The sequence below is a fragment of the Condylura cristata genome, unplaced genomic scaffold (assembly GCF_000260355.1).
Source record: "Condylura cristata isolate star-nosed mole 26May11 unplaced genomic scaffold, ConCri1.0 scaffold00029, whole genome shotgun sequence".
Taxonomy (NCBI): Eukaryota; Metazoa; Chordata; class Mammalia; order Eulipotyphla; family Talpidae; genus Condylura; species Condylura cristata.
The window spans coordinates 9,497,136-9,518,875 of NW_004567130.1; the positions used below are offsets into that span (position 1 = coordinate 9,497,136).

General features: G+C 58.0%; 2 protein-coding genes across 3 annotated transcripts; one reads left to right on the plus strand and one right to left on the minus strand.

Moving 5' to 3' along the window:
- The first annotated feature begins 142 nt into the window (after positions 1–142).
- CCDC157 (coiled-coil domain containing 157) lies at positions 143–14,047 on the plus strand. Of its 2 annotated transcripts, none has more exons than XM_012730804.1 (12): positions 143–222; positions 3,260–3,481; positions 5,983–6,241; positions 7,716–7,887; positions 8,518–9,163; positions 9,840–9,917; positions 10,525–10,715; positions 11,529–11,705; positions 11,889–12,057; positions 13,034–13,173; positions 13,553–13,641; positions 13,731–14,047. In XM_012730804.1, the coding sequence occupies exons 3-12, from the start codon at positions 5,994–5,996 to the stop codon at positions 13,978–13,980; spliced, it is 2,160 nt and encodes a 719-aa protein (XP_012586258.1). In that variant the 5' UTR covers positions 143–222; positions 3,260–3,481; positions 5,983–5,993; the 3' UTR covers positions 13,981–14,047. The 2 variants fall into 2 exon arrangements, with proteins under 2 accessions (XP_012586258.1, XP_012586259.1); XM_012730805.1 differs by having other exon boundaries at positions 3,327–3,481.
- Positions 14,048–15,605: 1,558 nt separating this feature from the next.
- RNF215 (ring finger protein 215) lies at positions 15,606–21,734 on the minus strand. The gene is made up of 9 exons (XM_004690901.2): positions 21,647–21,734; positions 21,269–21,412; positions 20,758–20,829; positions 20,593–20,678; positions 20,077–20,233; positions 17,012–17,131; positions 16,782–16,925; positions 16,439–16,541; positions 15,606–16,356 (listed from the first exon to the last, which is right to left on the minus strand). The coding sequence occupies exons 2-9, from the start codon at positions 21,410–21,412 to the stop codon at positions 16,334–16,336; spliced, it is 849 nt and encodes a 282-aa protein (XP_004690958.1). The 5' UTR covers positions 21,647–21,734; the 3' UTR covers positions 15,606–16,333.
- Between the last annotated feature and the right edge of the window lie 6 nt (positions 21,735–21,740).

Consider the following 21,740-nt stretch of genomic DNA (forward strand, 5'->3'; position numbering starts at 1 on the left):
AGTCGCCGCCAGGGCGAGGCTGACGCACTTCCGGGACTGCCCCCTCTCCGTGACGCACTTCCCGCCCCTAGCCCGCGGGTGATGCTGGCGCGATGCCGTTGTCATGGCAGCAGCCGGGGAGCCAGGCTAGATTTGCTGTGGATCCCAGGAGCTGCAGGCGCGCCGGGTGCAGTTCCATGGGCCGACCAGAAACAGGGGCTGAGGCTGCGACCCCGGAGACTGGTGAGACGTTCACCCTTCGGACGGCCCCGCGCCCACACGGCGCCCCCAGCCCACCCCTTACTCCGCAGGCGGGTTCCTCATTCTCTAGTGACCCGCCTTCTGGATCCCCCACTTCCCGCTATTGGCCTCTTTTTGGAGACCACCCCCTGTCGGGTCCGCCTCCTCAAAGCCCCACCTCCTACTCCCTGTGCCGCCACTTTTGTTTCTGGCCCACCTCCTCCAGGACGCGCGCCTTCTTTCCTTACTGGTCCCTTTTCCTGTGGGCATGCCTTTCTGGTCCGTATCCCGCCCTCAAGGCCCCCTGTACCATCTCAATTCTGGGCTGCTTTAGGCTCCCCTCCTCCCTACCACAGGTGCCTCCCGAAGGCACACCTCAGCCTTCTCTTCCTCTCCTGAGTTACCTCTCCTCTCCTTTTAACTCTGGAATGTGGACCAACTCCAAGCCCTTGCCTAGACTTCACTTTCTTCGGCTGTGAAATGGGAGAGTGGTAGGAAGAGAGGCTCTCCCAAGTTTCCTACCCATTATCTCACCCTGTGCCATAAAATAGGTACTTTACGTTTGTTTCTTGTATGAAACAATGAAGGACAATGAAGTTCATAGTTGAAATGACAATCCACTCCAATTATTATTTTTGTCATTTTGAAATGACAATCCACTGCAATTATTATTTTTAAAAAATATTTAGTTATAGAACTGGGGTATAAGCCAGAGGTACTGGGGCTGTGAGAGGATTCACCAGAGACAGAGTGGGGGACAGAACAGGCAAACAGACCAAGTACACTGTTGAGGGGAGCAGCGAGGGGATGGGTGGAATCAGGAGAGGTCTGCCATCCCATGTGGGTCACCTCCCTGGCTGGGGATCGAACTCGTGCTGCAGTGGCTTCGGAGAGTTTCATAATGTGGTGTTTTAATCCCTTGCACCACCAGAGAGGCCCCTTCTCTGCATTTACTGGCGGGTAATCCCCTGCCTTCATGTGGTTCCTGCTATGTCCCAGTATTCCACACTATTAACAATTCCGAGTCAGAGATGGCCATATAAACAGCTTTAGTGTTCCCAAAGTGTTTACATGGTGCTGACCTTGAATCTTAGTGGGTACACTGACCAGGTAGAAAATGTAACCTATAGCAGGGACACAGGACCCAAGAGCTAGCAGGAAAGGGCTTGAATGCTGAACAGAAGTGGACAGACTTTGTCTTCATCAAAGTCAGCTTTAAGTTCAAGGAAATTGGCTTCTCCTAATTCAGAGGGGCATTGCTTCGATAAGTGTCATCACCTCTGCGATCTCAGGAGCAGTGTAAGTTTAGGCTGACCGCTTGCACAGCCCCAGGATTACAGGGAAAGCCCATGTCAAATTCTCCCACATTAAGTGATGCTTGGCCCATGCTTAAATCTACAAAACCCTAACTTCAGAAGAAATGACATGAGTTAAGCTTAGATATTGTTCGGTATTCTGTTTTCCTTTTTATATTCTTGATATTTTGCCCTATGTTATTGCTTATCAGAAGCAGAGTCCAAGTGAAGATAAACAGATTAATGTTTCTTTTTTGTCTTTTTTATATATAATAATATAATAATTTATTGACATCATTTTGTGCCTTTTTCCATCTCAGTTGTAATCCCCATGGGCTTCCCATCACCAAATCACCCATGTGCCATCACCATAGTCCAATGCACTTCCCTCCTCCCACTGTTTTTGATCCCATTCCCTATTCCACCCCCGTAAAATGTCTCTAGTATATAGTTGTTCATTATTATTATTATTACTATTATTATTATTTTCTCCCCTGGTCCTTTATACTCCTGCTATGAGTGAAACCATCTGGTATTTTTCCTTTTCTTTCTGGCTTATTTCGCTAAGCATGATCCCTTCCAGTTCCACCCTGTTGCTGCAAAAGGCATGTGTTTATTTTTTTTTTGGTTGCTGAGTAATATTCCATTGTGTATATGTACCACATCTTTTTAACCCAGTCATCCACTTTTGGGCATTTGGGTTATTTCCATGTCTTTCCAATTGTAAATAAAGCAGCAATGTTTCTTTTTTAAAAAGATTTGTTTATTTATACATACAGAACTAGGGTACAGGCCAGAGGTGCCCGGTAGGGTGAGAGGATTCACCAGAGACAGAGTGGGGAGCAGAACAAGCAGACTACTGGAATACACTGCTAAAGGGAGCAGCGGACAGGTCAGGACAGGTCTGCCACACCATGTGGGTCACCTCCCTGGAGGGATAGAACCCATGGTGCAGTGGCTACAGTAGCTTCATGTGCTGCATTTTAACCTGTTGCACCACCAGGGAAGGCCCAGGTTACTGTTTCTTAGTATCTTCACAAGAAAGCTCTGGAGTTCGATGTGTTTTGACACCTGAATTTGCCTCTTACCTGGGTGGGGCTTCTTGCTTGCCTTACTTATTTCCTTCCTCCCATTCTAGGAAGGAAACCCAGAATACTTCATTCTGGTTTTTGTTTTTGTTTGTTTTTCTGCTTCATTCCTTGGGGATATAAAATCTTCTGGGTAGCACTATCTCATGAGACAGTTGCCTAGTCAACAAATATCAAATAGACACTGGATTTTGAGACTTAAGCAGAAAAAATATCCCTAAATTTTTGTATTATTTTCAGACTGAAGTGATGATACTTGGGGTATTTTGGGTTAAAAAAAGATATATTATTAACTTTACCAGTTTGATTTTACTTTAATGTGTCTAGTACAAAATTTGAAGTCCATTGAGTGACTTGAATTATATTTCTCTGGAACAGTCTGCTCTAGAAGCAGCATGGCCTGAGGATAGAGCAGAGGTGCTAGAATCAAGAATCCTAGCTCTGTGTGACCAGGGGCAAGCCCCCTAGCTTTTCAGAACCTCGAATTCCTTATCTGTATAAAGGAGGCAGATTTGTGGAAGTGGCATGCCGTGGGTCCTGCAGCCAGAGCTAGAACACTGAAGCGTGCCTCTGTGCTCAGGCTCCAGGCATGCAAGCCCCTCCCTTTCCCTCACCCCCGCCTCAAGCCCCGGGCATCCTTCCCTTCTTTCTGAACAGCCTCCTCCCTGCCTCCAAGGAAGCCCTCCTCTCCTTCAACCACCAGTATTGCCTTCATGCATCGCAGGGACTGAAGAGTTGCTCAGAGCCAGCCCCACGCAGGAGACGGGAATCAAGGCGCCTGGATGATGAGCCTCTCCTGAGCCCAGCACCGCAGGCCAGCCTGAGAGCTGGACACACTCAGACACTCAGCTCCACAGACAGGCGACGGCACAGAGAGAGGTGAGGACAGGGCCCAGCCCGGTGGGGGAGACCAGTTGGGCCTGCACCACCTCTGAGCTTCCCAGCACCTCTGGGCTCAGGTCGGTAGCCCCACGTGGCCAGGTCATACTGCACTGAACTCAAAGACAATCCATGCACTCTCAGGAAGCAGTCTGCCCCTCCACAAATAATTACTCAAATAGTGGTTCAGTGCCAGTGCAGGGAGGAAAAAAAACAAGAGTGTGGAGGAAAAAAAACTCTAAGAGTGTGTAACAGGGATCCCACCTGGTCCGGTGATTCAAGGGAGATGCCTCATCAGGAGGAAGTATGGGGAGGGGCACATTCTGGGTGGTGAGGAGATGGAGACAGACCACACAGCCGGGCCGGCCGGAGCCCAGGGAGGTGTTCTAGGCTCGTGCTGAAGAAAACATAAAGGGTTTCAGCAGGGGGCAGATCTACCTTTGAAAATGACCCCTCTGGCTACCCAGACAGGTGGACCAGGTAGCACCGAGCAGAGGGAAGAAGGTGGCTCCTTAGGAGGGCAGCTACAGGCAGTGGTTTCGGGAGATGGTGTGTAGAGCAGTGCCGATGACAGAGGTGCGTTCTCTGTGTGTCTGAACGTAGAGTTGGCAGCTCCAGGAGTTTGGATAGGGGGGTCAAGGGAAGGCGATTCACCAACATGCCCACACATAGGTAGAGGTTTGCTCAGTGGCCGTGCAGCTTTCTGAGATGAGGGATCTTGGGGTCAGATATAGGGTTGGGGGAAGAGCAGCACCCAGCCAGGCCTCACCTTGCTGGGGCTGGAGGTTGTTGAGGAAAGTGGGTTCAAGAGGGTGTGCCAGGGCCTCAATGCTGCCGAGCAGTCCCAGCATTTCAGGGAGGGGCTGTGAATCAGGAAGAGCTGCTACAAGCCCACCGGCTAAGGAGCCCTGCCTCAGCGTGGGAGGAGCCAGAATTTAGCATTTACTACGCTGCCCAGATGTGAGCAGAGGGCAGGCTTTGACACCAGCAGCAGAGGGTAAAGTCCCCACCACACGTGAGCCACAGTGGGGCCACAGCTGTGTCACTGTCCTCCCCCTGCTGAGTCAAGGCCATGAGGGCTTTGTCCAGACCAGTCCACGGCTCCTGGGCCACAGGCTCCAGGTGCACAAGGAACCGGCTATGCAGGCCATGGGGACAAGGAGAGGTGCCGAAGCCAGCCACCAGCTCCAATGAGGACAATCTTCGGCCTTGTCTCTGCTCGTAATATCGATCACCGTGATCTCCGCTGTCTGTGGGCTTTCATTGGCGCCTGGCTTGGCCTGAGCACTTTGTAAATGGACACCTGCCGAGGACTTGCCACCACAGACCTGATTGGGGCCTTGTTCCCATTTTATAGCTGAGGCAGCTGGGGCTCAGAGAGATGTATTCTCCGTAGCAAGATAAAAGGCCCCCTGTGATCAGAGTGATTGAGATCATACAGATTTTCAGATTTTCCTCTCTAACACCTTATGACTTATTTTCCACCAAAGTCAATGTATTAAAAATTTTCTTTATGGATTCCATTTTTCAAAAATTATATTTGTTTATTCATTTTGTGGAAGCTAGAGGTGCAGGGGTGAGAAGATTCACCAGAGACAGAGTGGGGAGCAGAACAGGTAGATTTCCTGAAGTACACTGCTGAGGGGAGCAGCGGGGAGACAGGAGAGGTCTGCGGTGCCATATTTGGGTTTTTGCCCCCTGGCCAGGGATGGGCTTAACCCTTAGGTCACCAGGGAGGCCCTCTGTGGATGCCACAGGGACTTAGACTGTGGACCTTGCTTGGAGAGGGAAGGCCATTCCAGCAGAGAGTAATCAGGGCTGGGATGGGGGACCTCCAAGAGGTTATCTGACCCAGCCTGGAGGATGCCCAAGAAAGGCTTTCTGGAAAAGGTGATATCCAAGAGCCCTGAAGGATGACAGGAACGAGCCAGGTGATGGGGACTGGACAGAAGAAGCACGAATCAGAGGGAGGAGATAGATAGGCAGATTCAGGGGTAGTATAGAGGGTGTGAGGAGTATATCCAGAGGTGACTTTTCTTTCTAGACCCACAGGGAGCCCCCAGCGGTTGTGGGCCAGTGCGACATGGTCATATAGGGTTTAGCCCAGATCTCTGGAGATACAGTGGGTCAGAGCTGTGGCCCAGCTGGAAGCTGCTGCAGCGGCCCAGGTGGGAGACAGTGGCTGGCATGGCCAGCGTACCCCAGCATGTAGGTACAACTCCTTCTCAGTTGACAGTTGCACATACCGACTTTTAGAGGTACGTGTGGAACAAAGGAATTAGTGTAGGCTCAGGGTAGGGGGCGGTGAGAGGGAGCCTCCGGAGGTCACCCACAACTGGATCCTCAAGAGCCTGGGGGCCTGGGACCAGGGAACAGACCTCTCCCCAGGAGCTAAGGTAGGCTTTCGGCCTAGCATTAACAGGGCAGAGGGAGGGTTTAGGAGACTCCCCTCACGGTGGCTGTGAGGCTCTGGCTAATGGGCTCCTCTCTGCCCGCCCCAGGAGCTGTGAGGATGGCACACCTGCTGGGCAGCCAGGACTGCATGGACAGCCTGCGCAAGGACCTCACCGACCTGCAGGGCGCCATCGTGGACGTGTCCTCCCGTGCTGGGCCCGTGCGCTTCCCCTCCTGGAAGTTCCCTGACCGTGTGGCCTGTGACCTGGACATGGTGGCTCTGCTAGAGCACTATGACCACGTGCCTGGTGACCCCGAGTTCACACAGCTGGCCCATGCCGTGCTGCTGGAGCTGGTCATTGACAGGTGAGGGCCTTGACCAAACCTGGTGGTCTCAGGATATTGGTCCCTGCCCCTTACACCAGCAGCACCTGCAGCGTCCCCACCAGTGGTGATGTAGCTCTGAGATGTCACCTGTTAGTGCCAGGTCAGCGGGGCACCCTCTCAGGGCTCTCACCTGGTGGTGTGTGCGGTGCTATGCCGTCCTATCCCTGCCACCCTCAGGAGTCGCTGGCCACGCTGGGCTGCTGTTCTGCATGGCACAGCAGCTCTGACTGCTGCCTCTGTGGCCACTGCAGCTGCCTCCTCAGGCTTTCTGTGCCGTGGGGACCACAGCTGCTGCTCAGAGTTTCCATCCTCGGCTCCTCTTCCTGGCAGCTTGTGGGCTGTGCTATTCCCTCTTCGTGTCACAGGGCCAGACACGGGATGTGTTTTCCAGCTCCAGGCCCTGCTGGGAGGAGGCCGGCAGACTCCCTCACAGCGCCCCCTTCCCCCCCCCACACACACTTCTACATCGTCATTTAAGTTAATGTGGCCATCAGCCTTCCTCTTCCCGGGGACCATAACCCAGGCTCCATGTGCTCAAAACCTTATAAGCTAAGGAAGTCATGGAGGCCCAAAAGGCAGGGACCCCAGGAGTTTTGGGATGATTTGCTCAGTGACAGAGAGGGCTGCTAGCCCCTCAGAGGTCTGGAGGCACCGTTTGTAACCTTTGAGGGACTGAGTGTATGTTAAGTACAGAAATGCCTTCCTTCCTCACCCTTAAGCCCCAGCTTACCCATCCCCCACCCCACTGGAAGCTGTTGCAGACATCTCTTCCCACCCTCCACCTGGCCCCTCTTCTCACCTCTGGCTGAATTAGCTGGAACATCCTCCTGGCAGGAGCTGCTGGGGCTGAGACCTAGACCAGCCTGGTAGCCCTGGAGACAGAGCTCAGGGTATGGAGTTTGGCAGTGTTCAAGCTCATGTCCAGGATGGGATCAGGGCTAAGGATGAAGATAATGCAGACAGCAAAGTGGCCTCCCAGCAAGAGGGCTCACTTGTGGGAGCATAGGGCTCTGTCAGGGCCACACTCTGCCCTTTACCAAGTGCTTGCCTATCCTGGGTGCTGAGCAGGCCTAGTCCCTCGGGGTCTCAGCTCTGCCGTCTAGTGGAGGGTTGCTGACGTGCTGTAGGCAGCCCCCAACGGCACTCTCCAGCACACAGGCTACAACTGAAGCAAAGCCTGGCCTCCCAGAGAATCACAGTCCAGTGGGGGGTAGCCAGACAGAAATGTGCCACCCAGGAAGTCCAGAAGATGCCCTGAAGTTAAACCTGGGGGCCACGGTGGTCTTCCTGGAGGAGGTGGCCCCTGGGTTGGGTTTGAAGCTGGCCCAGTAGAGGATATTCTGAGACACCCCAAGTTCCCTGAGGCCTGGGCCAGTTCCCCAGACCAAAGCTTGCTGGTTGTGTAGCAGAAGGGCACAATGTGCCCAGTCTACCCTGGCATCTCTACCCACAGGCTCCTGTTACTGCTTCAGAGCTGTGCAAGCTATTTGGAGAACCTTGACTCGGAGCAGATAATGCCCCCCGTGCGAGCGGCAGGACCCTGTATGTCCGTGGGGCTTACAGTGCGGCGCTTCTGGAACAGCCTGCTGAGGCTAGGCATGCTCTACCAGCCGCTGGCGCTCCAGGTGGGTCAGTCTACCCCACCCCCCGGCGCCTCACACCATCTGCCCCGCCTCAGCTCCGTGTGCACCACGTGTGCACTGCATCCTTGCTGCCCAAGGACAGTGTCCATTCTGGAACCTTCCAACCAGGGCACAGGTAACATAACAGCACTACAGACTTTGAGGCTGTTGTAGTCTAGGCTACCTGACCCTGGAAAATGCCTGCCTGCTCTGAACCTCACTTTGTTCATGTATTCAGTGGGACGCTTACCTCTCAGGGCACTGTTGGGTAATGCTGTCAATAGAGCTCCACTTGTTATGGGTTAACACCTAGTCTTCACACCCACCCAGCTAACAGCTGATAGTGGGGAGGAAACGGAAACTGACAGTAGCTATGGTGACATGAGAACAATAGTGAAGTAAGAACTTCATAACCAATAGCTGTGGCTGACACAGTCACCCTCCCAGCACCGAGCTTTAACTGCACAGAGCCTAGGAGGCCAACAGAGGAGGCCTGGGGCAAGCCAAGGGCCTGCGAGAAGATTCTCTCCATTACTTAGGTGTCAGATGACATCCAAGGGAATGTAAACTGGTTATCTTCTAGGCCTGTCTCGTTCACCTTCTTCCCACCTTTTTTTTTTTACCCCATCACAGAAAAAGGCAAACCAAGGAGAGAATCCTACTTCCAAGCCCACAGCCAAGGGCGAGCCAGCCAAGAGGCCTGAATTTGTGACTGCCAAGTTCATCAAGTCCCCCTCCCCAATGCCAGACTTGCCCCAGACCAGCCAAGAGCCTGGCAGCCTTCCAGTCAGCACTGCCCTACAGTGTCCAGCCCGGACCATGGAAAATACCAGGAGTGTCCACTCCCAGACAGTGGAGACGGCCCTGGTGCCCTGCGATGCATGTGTCAGTGTCCAGGGTAGCCTGCAGGAGGTCGGCAAGGTGCTCATCAGCTTGTGTCAGAGCCAGAACTTGCCCTCGTCCTTAGGCCAGTTTCATCAGCTGGTGCAGGACAGGATGGGGCTCAAGCCGCTGCCAGCTGCCACTGTGGGCCACTGGGCTAAAGAGCAGAGCAAAGACCTGACCGGCCTCACTAAGCACATGGGGGCCCTCACTCAGCTTGTTGGGTCTCTCAGGGCCCAGCTGGAGGAGGCTGAGGGCCAGAAGGCTGGCCTGAGGAAGCAGATCGGGGAGCTGGAGCAGGCAGTGGAGCGGGAGCAGAGGGAGCGGCAGCAGCAGGCGGACAAGGCCAAGCAGCACCTGACCAGATGGGAGTGTGACAAGCAGCAACTTCTCACAGGTCTGTACCCCAGAGGCACAGAGGCCTGGGCTTTGCTGCAGCCTCAGCACCGGCTCTTCCCAAAGCAGGCCCTGAGATAGGGCGGCAGGTGCAAGTCGGCTGTGGAGGAGACCCCGGCTGGGAAGCTGGCGAGGCGTACAGGGTGGCCCAGAGAGCGGCAGGCCTCAAACCAGCAGCCTCGTGGAACGAAGTCCCCCCGGGAACACTGGAATCTATATGTAGAACAAGTGAACAAGTGTCTCGGCGTTGTCCCTTCAGAGGCACAAGGGAGCGGGGTCCTGGGGACCGTGTCTCTGGGGGTGCTTGTTCCCCTCGCACCACCAGCCAAGCAGCATGGCCTCTTTCGCTTGGGGAAGCCTTTCAGCAAAGCGATGCAGCTCCGGCACCTGAAAGGGCACCCACTGAGGCTGTGCGAGCTGTGTGATGTGGGCAAGCCACGGCCCTTTCTCAGCCTCCCCGTTGCCTCCAGGGAGGACGCTGAGGCCAGGAGAGATGTAGCGACGTGGCAGCCAGCCAACAGGAAGCTGAGCCGACAGACCCCTCAGTACTCACCCTCAAGCCTGGGCTGCGCCCTCAGTGATGGTTGCCGGTGCCCTGCGGGGTGCGCTGGGCACAAAGACACTGGCCAAGCCCCAGGGAGCCTCTGAAGAGCTTCTCTCTCTCTTTGCTGCTGTAGACACAAGTGACCTCAAGATGAAGGTGGCCGCTCTGGAGGGGGAGCTGAAGCAGCAGCAGGAGTCCACGCAGGCCATGGGTGAGAAGCCCCACTGTGTGGTCCTGGTCACATGCCCTGTGCTTGGGATGAGCTTGGTTGGCACCTTTCACCACTGCCCCGGGGCTTCTGGGCTAGAGACAAAGGGAACCAGTGAGGAGAGTGGGTCTGACTGGCCCTGTTGGGTGAGGGCTGAGCTGGGTGGCGCCTTCTATTTTCAGAACCCATCTCAGGTGAGGTTCAGAGCTCCATTTTTTTTTTTAAAGATTTATTGATTTATACATGCAGAACTGGGGTACAGACTAGAAGTGTGTGGGGTGGGGGGTGAGAGGATTCACCAGAGACAGAGTGGGAAACAGAACAGGCAAATGGACTGAAACGCACTGCTGAGGGGAGCAGCGGGTGAGACAGGAGAGGTCTGCTGCGCCGTGTGGGTCACCCCCCTGGCTGGGGATTGAGCTCTTGCTGCAGTGGCTGCTTATAGCTGCTGCTACTTAACCCCTAGGGAGGCCCCATTTGTGACTGAGAATACTGTAGCTTAGAGATGAGCTGTGCCCCCTCACCCCTACCCCTCAGGTCTGAGGCAGTGCAGGGAGTGGCACCCAGGCTCCTCAGCACTGCCTCGTCCCAAACCCATTCTATCCTGCAGAGACAAAGGCCCAGCAGCTGCAGGAGGAAGCTGAGCGCAGGGCAGAGGCTGAGAGGCAGGTACAGCAGTTGGAGGAGCAGGTGCAGCTGCTGGCAGGACGGCTGGATGGGGCCGGCCAGCAGATCCTCTGGGCCAGCACAGAGCTGGACAAGGAGAAGGCCCGAGTCGATAGCATGGTCCGCCATCAGGAGGTGAGGACCCGGCCCTTGGCCTGCAGTGTAGCTGCAGGAAGAGGGCTCCACTGGTGGGTGGGGGCTGCTCTGTCTAGAGCGCTGCTCCCCGGCACATGCCAGTTTGACTCACCTGCCTGGACGGTCTGAGCCAGATGCCTTGCTCTGGAGGGGCGCCCCACCTGCAGGGAAGAGCAGTTGCATCTCCACTGCTCTCCCGCCAGATGAGTAAGGGGGTGGGGAAAATATTACAGGCGCCCACCCAGGGAGGGACAGTCACATCTGCTCGAGGGGGCCCAGAATGGCTTCTGGGAGGGGTGGCCTTTGAATTGCATGCCAGTGACTGGTGGTCAGCTAATCAGCCAGAGGAAGGACAGGGGCCCAAGATATTGCTGGGCCCTGGGCAGTGAAGCTTGCAAAGGCCCCCGGTGGGGGTGACTGCAGGAGCAGTGAGCTGTCATCTAGAGAAGGGGGCGTGTGAGGCTCTCCTGTCCGAGCTTATCCTCACAGGGCTTGATGGGGAGCCATGACCCCAGGTAGAACTCTGAGACTGAGACTGGAAAAAAACAGGAGGGGAGGCTGATAGTCAACTGCTCCAGGGGTGTGGGGTCTGAAAGCTGGGGGCTTAGCCTCAACCAGGGGTTGAGCCTGCTGCCACCTGCTACCCGCCTTTTCCTTTGCACATGTGTGTGCAGCCTCCCCTCCCCCCCACCTCCCCATGACACCGCACAAGGGAGCAGGCTTGGGTCACAGATGCTATAGCTTCCTTAGTCCCATGGGCTATGTCTAGTCCTGCCAGCCTCACGGCCTCCCTGCCTGCCCATCCCGACTCAGTCCCTGCAGGCCAAACAACGAGCCCTGCTTCAGCAGCTGGACAGCCTGGACCGGGAGAGGGAAGAGCTACAGGGCTGTCTGGACGAGGCTGAGGCCCAGCGGGCTCGTGCGGAAGAGCAGCTGCAGAGCCTGCAGAGTGAGAGGGAGCAGAGCCGGTGCCAGCTCCGGGCCCAGCAGGTGGGAGTGGGCGGGGTGAGCAGGGTGAGGGCTTGGGGCTCTCTTCCCTTGCACCCCAGGAGACCCTGCCTGCAGAGGGGCTGTGGGCCTGTCCCATGTTTAAGGGGAGGAGGGGTTGGAGGTGTCCCCCAAGGGCCCTAGGACCTGGTCCTCCGGCCAGGTCTGAGCCTTCCTCCACCCCAGGAGTTGCTGCAGAGTCTGCAGCAGGAGAAACAAGGTCTGGAGCAGGCAACGACGGATCTGCAACTGACCATCTCGGAGCTGGATCGGGAACTGGTGGAGCTGAGGGAGCGGGAGCGGCTGCTGGTGGCCTTCCCAGACCTGCACAGGCCTACTGAGGCCCAAATCCAAAGTAGGGGCCTAGGGGTGGTGTGGAGGGTGTGGGGTTGCTTAGGACAGGCAGCTGAGCACACCTGGACGCTGGGGTCTACAACCCCCCAGCCTGCAGCCAGTGTGGCAGGGTGGGGGTGGCCAGCGGCGCTGCCCTACAGCGCCCCCATGACACACAGGTGCTTCAGGTGCTACCTACTCCTCTGAGGAGACAGGACACAGGAGCCCAGAGGTGCGGTGACTACCCGGGGTTACACAGCGGGGTCCAGTGCAGGTCTGGCTACCTTGGTGGCCTGTGTGTGCCCATCGCGGTGGCGCACAGATCACACATGGGCCCAGCTCTAGGGGCACGGGCCCAGCTGTTCAGTGTCCCAGACCCGTTGCGCAGAAGAGCCGAGCAGCCACGTCAGTGAGGACTGGATGCCGGCAACGTAAGCGCTCGTCCCAGGCCTCCCAGAGCTGTGACGAAGGTGGACAGCAGTTCAGCTGTTTGGCCAAGGCAGTGCGCAGAGCCCTCTGGGCTCTCTGTTGCCATCTCGGTTACTGACCAGGCAGGCAGCAGCAGCGCCTTTAGCAAACCAGGAAACCAAGAACCCGAGTGGGCGACACCACACGGGGGTGCGGAGCCGGAAGGAGGGTGTGGGAAAGAACATCCTTGTTGAATTCTGGCAGCAAAAGGCCAGCTGTGTGACTCTGGACAATGCACTCTGAAAATGGGCAACCTTGGAAGAAAGAGAATCGCTTCCCTACCTATTTGTCAGGTCTTCAGTGAGTGCTAGGTCCCATCCAGCTCTCAAAATTCTACAATGTGGTGGTCACCTCCCTGTAGCGAGGGGATAGGAAGGGGAGGCAGTGTCCCAGGAGAAGGGGAGGGGGGCCGATGTACCGGCCCACTTGTGGGCTCGCTGGCCTGGGGCTGGCGTGCCTCTTGTCCAAGGGCCCGCTCACTGGGCGCAGGAGAAGCTGGCAGAGTGAGGTCCAGAGGCTTGTCTCCACAGGCTCTGGCAACATCACAGACGACATGGAGAGGCAGGTGCAGGCCAATGACATCCGCATCCGGGTCCTTCAGGAGGAGAATGGGCGACTCCAGTCCATGCTGACCAAAATTCGGGAGGTGGCCCAGCAGGGAGGCCTCAAGGTGAGCACCTGGATTCCCCCACCTGAAAGGGTGGTCCTTGGGGACTTGGAGGAGGCCCCAGCCCAGTAGAGAGACCTGCTGAGGGCCCACCTGATTACAATGGGGGGTCACTGGGACTCGCACCATGTGTATCTTTCGGCCTCACTGTTTACAGAAGGCTCATGAAAGGGAACAGATCCAGTGCCTTCTAGCTCCAGACACCCCCTAGCCCTTTACATCTTTATTTCCAATGCAACCAGGAGCCTTCCCACACTCACCTGCAGCTGGGATGGCCCTGGAAGACTTCTCAACCCCTCAGAATGGCCTGTGACTGGGGACTCAGAACCCAGTCTGACACTCTATGTGCAGTGGGCCCTTCTGAATTTGCCTTTCTTTGCAGCTGATCCCGCAGGACCAGCTCTGGGCCCCTTCAAGCAAGGGGACCCGGGGAACCTCCCCCCCAGCCACGTTCCCAAGGGCATCCCCAGGGTGAGTTGAAGCTTTGCCAGAGGTGGGGAAGACTGGGTTGAGCTGGTGCCCTTACTCATGGGGAATCTTGCCATCTCATCCTTCCTCAGGTCCCTGGGCAGAAGGCACCTGCCTGGCAGCAGGACAACCAGTGCGGGCAGGACCCTGCCAGGCCAATCCCGGGCATCCCCCCCTCTGCAGCCCAGCAGCCGATCTCCCAAGTCCCCCCTGGAGGACATGACCCAGTCGGCCATCTGCACCCAGAATCCCATGAGGGCCTTGGCCAGGCTGAGAAGGAGACTCTCACCGGGCCGGGGCCAGGTTGGCTCTGCACACCTGCCCCAGGAGCGGCCCCTGTAGCCTGCAGTGCGGGGGGCTGGCGGGCAGGTGGCTGGCAACCCACTGGAGGTAATAAAGCCCTGCCATCTGCCCACAGAAACCTTGGCCTCATGGTACTGGCTGAGCCCAGGGAAGAGTCCTTCCTTCTCTTTCCTGGGTAGGCGCTACTGAGTGCGCAGCCACGGGAGTCACTGGCCAGCGAGTCCTGGCACACTGCGGGCCCTCACTGCTGGACACCTCCCACCCTCCTCACTGACATGGCAGTGAGAGAAATGGGCACACCGAGGGTAAAAAGATGCTTCTGGCACTTGAATCAGGGGAAGGGAAGTCTTTCAGTCTCCTGGCAAAGACCAGGGAAGCATGGACTCTGATGCGCAGCAGAGATGAGCGGGGTCTGGGCAGGAGTGTGCAGGGGAAAGAGAGCAGCTGCCACGGTGGGCCCAGTGTGAGGCAAGGAAGGAGTGGAGCTGGGCTCCCGGCTCAGGCAGAAGAGGACAGTGATACCTTCCCCAGTCAGATGTGGAGCCCCGCCACAGCTCTCAATCTAGGGAGGAAGACATTAAGGGCTCGTGAAGGTCAGCGCTCCCTCCCGCAAGGAAGTCCTCAGCTTTAGGAATGTGAGTCGCCAAGTGCTTCTCTGAATCCGAGCTGCAGCCCGAGGGGTCACTGAAGGCAGAATGAGGCCTACCCACTAGTGTGTCACTCCCAGGCAGCTCTGGCTTTTCCAGGCCTGTCCCTCCGGGTCCACCCAGCGCAGGATGCTGCCAGGCACACCAGGCCCTTAGCAGTCACTTTCCTCACGAAGCATCGTGTCACCTCACTGAAGCCAGGCTCTGAGGCTTGCTGAGCACTTCTTCCAGGTTGGCACTCCAGCTTTCCATGCCACTCCCTCCCGGTGAAGCCTCCGTTTAGAGAGAAGGTCAGGAGGGAACTAGCTGAGGTGGCATCGCCAGGGTCGGGCCCACTCTGTCCTCTCTGGAGCCCAGGGGTTCCTGAGGGAGTAAGAGGCAGCCTTCAGAGGGGGGAAGCCTGCGCCCACGTAGAGGGGGCTCAGCTCCTCTCTGCCTTCGTTAGCTCATAGTTGCGCAGGTCAGAGTGCAGGCCTGGGATTCGGTTCCCGCTCAGGGTCTTAGCAGGCTGAAATCAAAGTGCCTGCCAGGTTGCACTCCCTTCTGATGTCTCGGGAGGAGCGGCCTGTAAGCTCACTGCTTGCTGGCGGAATTCTGATTCTTGGAGCGGTCCGAGTGAGGCCCTGCCGACTACTGTCAGCCAGGGCTGCCCTGAGCTCACCTTCCTAGTGTGTGGCTTCCGAGCTCCAGGTCAGAGAGAACTGCATTGAATTCCCTTCGGATTTCCTCAGATTGCCTCTTCTTCCACTCATCAGGGAAAATGCTGCTTGCAACTGGCTCCCCTGATTAGGGCAGGCCCACCTGTGAGGCTCCCCCGGCCCTGGGGGCAACTGTTTGCCACGTAACATCACCTCACCATGTAAAAGCCATTGGAGGCACCGTCCAGGGTTACGTGAGGCACATTCACAGGGGCAGAGGGAGACCTCAGGGCCGTTGTAGAACCCACCACCCACCAGCAGTATAGCCCAAGCCAACTTGTTCATCTTAACACATCTACACGAATGTCAGGTCTTATGTAAAATATATTCATGTTTATTTCATATTAAACCTCCCCATCCCAAGTCTAAAAAACGATGCCCCTGGAAGATGCACCACATGACTTGTGGCTTCAAGTATCCTGGTCAGCAACCTGCAGCCCTCCCGAGAACCATGGGACTGGGTGGTCTCTAAGGCCCTGGTCCCAGCCCGACCCAGGGACACAGGCAGTGGGGCCCGTGACTCCCAGTGCCCAAGGTCTGAGGGCAGCAGACTAGGCAGGGGTCTCTGGGTTGAATACTGTCTTCACCCCCATGACCAGGCTGCCCCTCCCCCCTACCCACCCCCCGAATAAATAAGCACAAAACCCAACCACTGCAGCCTCAGCCCCAGGGGTGCCCAGATAGGCGGGCCACAGAGCTCCCAGAGACCTGGCAACAAGTGCACTGCCTCACTCCCTCTCCACCAGGTCCCCGCCCAGGGCTCTGGAATGCCTGTGAGGAGCACACACAGACACCCCAGGGCTGCAGAAGAGTCCCAAGGTGACCTCTCTTCTGTGACTGGCAGGTCTGGGCCCAGCATCCTGGCCTGGAGGCGGTGGCTCCTTCCCGGTGCGGATGGGGTGGGGCAGCACGCCCCTCGGCCGGCAGGCCCCTCTTCACCCTCCCATCCGCTGAGCACTGTCCACTCCATGGTCCTGTTTCAGGAGCCCAGGCCAGGGTGCGGACGGGAGGGGCCCATTCCCACATGCAGACACCCAGGCGGGGCAGCTAATCATCTGAGTAACGGTTCCCTGAAGGGGAGGGAAAATAAGAACAGGAGAGTGAGGCGGGGATCCCGCAGAGCCAGCCAAGGGCCCCCTACTTGGTGCTTACCTAGCACATTGAATTTGCACAGCGGGCAGGTCTGCTGGAGAATGAGCCAGGGGTCCACACAGTCTCGGTGAAATTCATGCTTACAGGGCAGCACCCGGAGCCACTGGGGGTGGGGGCAAGGGCTAGGCCACAACCAGGCCTCCAGGTGGGCATGCCTGGCCCTGTGCCCTCATCTGAGCTGGGGAACTGAAACCTTTAAGCCTGTCCCCCACCCCCCAGTTCTGCTTTCCACAGCTCTCGTGAGTCTGAGAGAAGGACCTGACGGGCAGGTTCCCAGGCTTTAGGAGTAGGGTAGGTAACCTCACAGGCCAGCTGACCACCAGCCTCTGCCCAGGACACTAACCTGCTTGTGGCAGAAATAGTCCAGACACACGGCGCAGGTCTCGGCGCCAGGCTCCGGGGGGCCTTGGGCTGCCCTGCCCAGACGGCAGCGCCGGGTCTTCAGGGACGCCAGGCGCTGCACCACGCGGCGCTTGAGCAGATCCACCTGTGGGGGGTGGGGCAAGCACAGTTGGGCAGGCCCAGGGGCTGGGGGCGGGGGGGGTGGGGGGGGCAGCTTGCGCTAGCTCCCACCTGGCTTCCTGGCTCTCGCTGGCTCTGCCTTGATGCCTGCCGCTGGGCCTGGACCACGAGGCCTGTGCACAGGAGCATGGCCACTAGCAGGATGGCGTTCCACAGCTGTTGCAGGGGCTTCTGGGGAGAAGAGCGCGGGTGCCAGGGCTGCCCCGCCCTCTGGCCCAGTAAGTCCTTCCCCCCCACACCACACCCCCACACCCCCCACCCGACCACGCAGGTGAGGCCCATCAACATCCAGGTCCCTACAGGCTTCTGGATTCTTCTGGGTGCTCCCAAGGCCACCCAGCTGCCTCCATGCCCCCTGCGCAGTGAGGTGAGCGCATCTGTCTCCCACCCAGTCCACTCGAGGCAACAAACCCACTGTTTCTGCACCCGTGGAAGTTTCCATCAGCGTTTCCATCATGCCAACTCCCAGCCCAGGACCCTGGTACCTTCCCACGCCCTCCCCTAATCCACGCTTCCCCCAGTCTGCTTCTCAGCCCCATCCACCTGCTGGCTTCCAGGCTGAACACCCACAAGCCTCGCAGGGGCCCAGGCCCTGCTGCCTCACCCCCCAGGAGGCAGAGCACACTCGCCCGCCACCCCACCCCGCCCGCCACCCCAGGACTCTCAACTGCTAACTTGGTCATGCTGCACCCCTGCTCGCCACCCTTCTCCGCAGTACACCCCCACCCCCATTTCCCACCTCCGTAGAAGACCCGGACCCCTCTGCCTGTCCACCGGGGGCTTTCCAGCCCCCCTCGCTCTCCGCATACTCCTCGCTTCCTCAGCCCCCCTCGCTTTCCACTCTTCCCCAAATGGGAAGCTCTGCCATTCCTCCAGTCCCCCTGACTGAGGCCCTCGGGTTTCCTGGGGGACCACACTGATCCCGACTAACTCCACCACATGCACAGCAGCGAGGCTCTGACTACTCAGCGGCTCAGGCACAGCGAGACAGCAGGCTCCCCCCGCACACCTCCTCTCAGGCCTGCGTGTGTCATGACCGGTAAACACACCCCAGTCAGTGTGTCAAGCTCTGGTAGTTTTCTGCCCTGTTCTGCAGTCTCTGCTGCAGCTTAATTACCATGTGTGGGGGGAGGGAGAGGGGCTGAGAAATGACTGGCAGGTCAGAGGGGCTAATGCCACAGAGGTTGCTCTTCTCAGATAAAGACACCCCCAGGGACATTACCAACAGGTGTCTGTGAGGCCCAGTCCTCCACCCCACCCCACCCTTTCCCCTGGCCTCGTGCCTCTGTCTCCCCTCCCGTGTGGTGGCACCAGGAAGCTCTCTCCGTGTCCCCTAGGCTCGGCTCAGTGCCTTCACTCTGCCCCCCAGAGCAGCCCCATGCCCACCACCAGCTCAGTGCTCTCCCCCCAATCGGACAGCTTCTCTGGCAGCTCTCCCCAGGTATGGCCCCATGTGCCCAGGGCTGAGCCAGGCCGTGAGGAGCCCAGCAAGTGCTGGGGTGGAGGGTGTGGCTCAGTGCACGTTTGGGACCTCCAGGTGAGGAGGGAGAGCAAGGTCAGGGCCTGTCCATCAGATCAGGGTAAAATCTGCTGGACGGAGCTGCAGCACTGGACTCCCAGAGGCTGGGGCTTGGTAACTGGCCTGGGTCAAGGTTGAGAGCCTGCCTCAGCCCCTCTCCGCTACCATGGCCACCCGACACTTGTTAGGTCCACCCGGCCGGCAGTATGGCTGTTCAGCTTTGCCTTCTGTACCCATCAGGCTGACCTGCAGGTTTTCAGGTGCCTACCTCAGGCCTCCTGGGGCTTCTCCCCTCCTGATCCCTCCTAGCTCTAGTCTTTCTGCTGACACTTCCTCCCAGTCTCTCATCTGACACCCCCTTACCAAATGCCAGCAACCCGCAGAGGTCTGTGAGGGCTGCCCTCCAGAAGGAGGTACAGTGGGGCTCCCTTCTCTTCCAGAAAGATCCCTGCACCCAGCCCTCAGTGCTTGCCCCCCCACAGAGCTGCAGTTCGGGCTGCTCAAACAGGAGTTCACGTGTTTTGTTTGGGCCGACCTGCCAAGGTCTTCCCTGCTTGCCTTTGAGCCCTTCAAGGGCAGGCCCAGAGTCTTACGGGCCTTTTGTACACGCCACTGTCCTTCTCACCAAGTCCCAAGTGTCTTATGAGCTCCAAAGTTATTTGGTACGCACTGACTTATTCAGCCATTGATTTAGTCAACCACTCATAACAGTAAAGATAGTACCAGCAACCGCCCATTTGTTCAGAGCCCACCACAGACAAGTCGCCAACAGCCCCGTGACCATGTCCATCCTGGTCACAAGCGAGGAACATGACACCAAACACTCAGATGGAAATCACTGAGCTGGGGTTTCAGAGCCAGAGCCGAACCCGAGGCCGCCTGGCTTAAAGTGCACTGCGTGGCCCACGTCTGCCAACACTTGCTAGAGGCTGCACGGGAGGGGCCAGACGTGCCCCCTCCAGAGCAGGGACTGGAGAAATGCTAGCGGACACAGAATACACTGGAATCCTCTTAATGTTGAGCATGATAAATCCAGAGACTGGCAGACACAGCCCTGGCCTTCAGGAGACAGCCACGCACCCCAACACTTACACAGGGTGGGCTGTCGCAAGAGCCTGCTGAAGAGCCTGACCCTGTTGGGACAGAGCGGGAGAAGGGGACTGTGTGCTGAGGCTGTGAGGAAGGCTTCAAAGAAGGCGGGAATGATGAGTTGCGAGGGCTCAGCAAGATGGGGACGCAGACAGAGAAGAGGGTGTTCACGCTTGAAGCCAGGCCTGGACCGGGCCTAGTAGCAGGGGCCTAGGGCCGTGTGGAGGCAAGTAAATGACACGGGGTGCTGGAGTGTCAGCAGAACAAAAAGTGACCGGGAGAGCTGTGCGAGGCAGGCTCCAGGGCTGAACTCCATTCCGCAGCCGAAGAAGGCTTCCGGGCCGAATGGCGTGACGGCAGCTAACATGCTGCCAGCGAGCCGGCGGGAGCACTGCGAGGTTCCCACTCCGGGAGGTGGGAGAGGCTGCGCCCGGCCACCACGGCTGAGACCGCAGCATTTGGGGAGTGGCACGTGGGACCCCCGAGGCTCCTCTCTCCAGGTACCCACCTGCTCCTGGGCACGACTGCCTCCCAGGCACACCAAGTCCTGCCACCCTCCATAGCCGTCCTTGGAGAGGCTGCAGGTGGTCCACAGGGTCAGCTTCCACTCGATGTTGGCGGACAGGGACTCTCCACTGGTGATCTCAGCTGTGGCCTGGGTCCTCCTGGGAGGAAAAGCCAGAGGGGCAGGTGGAAGAGCTCGTGGAAGGGGAGGCCCAGGCGCATTCACCCCCAGCCCTGTGGGAAGAGTACCCCAGAGGATCACTCTGAAGCCCTTCCCCAAGTTCCTTGGGGCAAGGCCCGCCTCCCACAGCTTTTCCTGGCTTGCTTCTTAGCTCTCATACCAGCCAGGTTGGGAACCCACAAGTCCAGAGAAAAGTGTGTCAGTCAGGAATCTGGGTTTTCCTCTGTCCACAGCGTCTCGTCTTCAACTGCAGGTCCGAGCACTCCTTCCCATCCTCTCACCCATCTTTCTGACCCAAGCTCCCCAACCCAGTCCTTTGGAGCCCCAAACCCAACTCACTGCAGCAGGGCCTCCAACAGCTTGGTGACATTGGAAGAGTAATGGAGGACGATCACCGGCCTGAACAGAAGCTGGGATATGTCTAGCTGTGGGGCGACAGGAGGGTCAGCTGGCCTTGGTCCCTGTGCCCCGGCCTGCACACCCACACAGCCTCTTCCGGTTTACCTCTCGGACCACATTATGGTTCAGGATGAAGAGAAGCAGCGCAGAGGCTCCCAGGAAGAGCGCCCTCCGCATCTGCAGGACAGAGGATGGCGCTAGTACCCTGCACATCCGCCTGCGTCCTAATCCCCCACCTGGGGGGGGCCAGGGTAGGTCTGAGCTCTCACTCTGCCATGGGCATCTGCCCTGGAAAGACTGGCTTAAGCTCCTGAGGTCAAGGGCAGAACTCTTATTCCTCCCCCTAGATACTCTGTGGGGCCGAAAAAGTGATGGGTCTCCCCTGGTCCTAGCAGGGCAGATCCCCCACGAACCAGCAGGTACTGTCAGCCTGATGGATCTTTCTGACTCCTCCTGGCTTCCCCACTTCTCTGCTTCTATGCCATACTAACTCTCTCAAGTGGGGCCCCTCTCCCAGCCCAGGCCCAGGGTTTCCCTTGGGGGCCCATCTCTCAGTCTGCAGATACCTCGGGACCCTTCCTCCAATCCCTTCCCCCACACACAACACCCGCTGCACCTGCTGGATCAGGGCCTTGGGATAGGCCTGCAGGCCGCTGCCCTGACTCTCCTGGTGGAACTGGGCCGCCTGCTCCTTGCCCACGTATGCCACTGCAATCCAGCCTTCTACGGGCACCTCCTGCTCAGCATCCACGATGTCCATCTGCGGGTGGAGGGGTCATGGGGAGGCGGGAGAGAGAGGCACGTAGAAGCAAGACCAGGGTCTGGCAGGCAGTGTGGAAGGAAGGGCATCTAGATCGCGGGTCTTGGAAGCTGGAATGCTGGGCAGCCTCGAAAGGGGTCCATGGGCTGCCAGAGCCAGGTCCAAGACAAGGGTCGGACCTGCGGGAGGAGGGGCTCTGGAGGGGGCAGGGGCGTACGGCTCGGTGGCGCTCACCAGCAGCAGGCGGCCGCCCAGCTGGGGCGCCGGGTCGGCCTCGGGGCCGATCCTGACTCCCTCCAGGACCAGAGCGTCCTGCCGCGGCAACCTC

Coding starts and splice junctions, on each gene's coding strand:
- CCDC157 (XM_012730804.1), top strand. CDS start 5,994: ATGGCACACCTGCTGGGCAGCCAGGACTGCATGGACAGCCTGCGCAAG. Junction 12,058..13,033: donor TACTGAGGCCCAAATCCAAA/GTAGGGGCCTAG, acceptor TTGTCTCCACAG/GCTCTGGCAACATCACAGAC. Junction 13,174..13,552: donor CCCAGCAGGGAGGCCTCAAG/GTGAGCACCTGG, acceptor CTTTCTTTGCAG/CTGATCCCGCAGGACCAGCT.
- RNF215 (XM_004690901.2), bottom strand. CDS start 21,412: ATGGACATCGTGGATGCTGAGCAGGAGGTGCCCGTAGAAGGCTGGATT. Junction 20,679..20,757: donor ACCATAATGTGGTCCGAGAG/GTAAACCGGAAG, acceptor GTCGCCCCACAG/CTAGACATATCCCAGCTTCT. Junction 16,926..17,011: donor AGCGAGAGCCAGGAAGCCAG/GTGGGAGCTAGC, acceptor CACCCCCCACAG/GTGGATCTGCTCAAGCGCCG.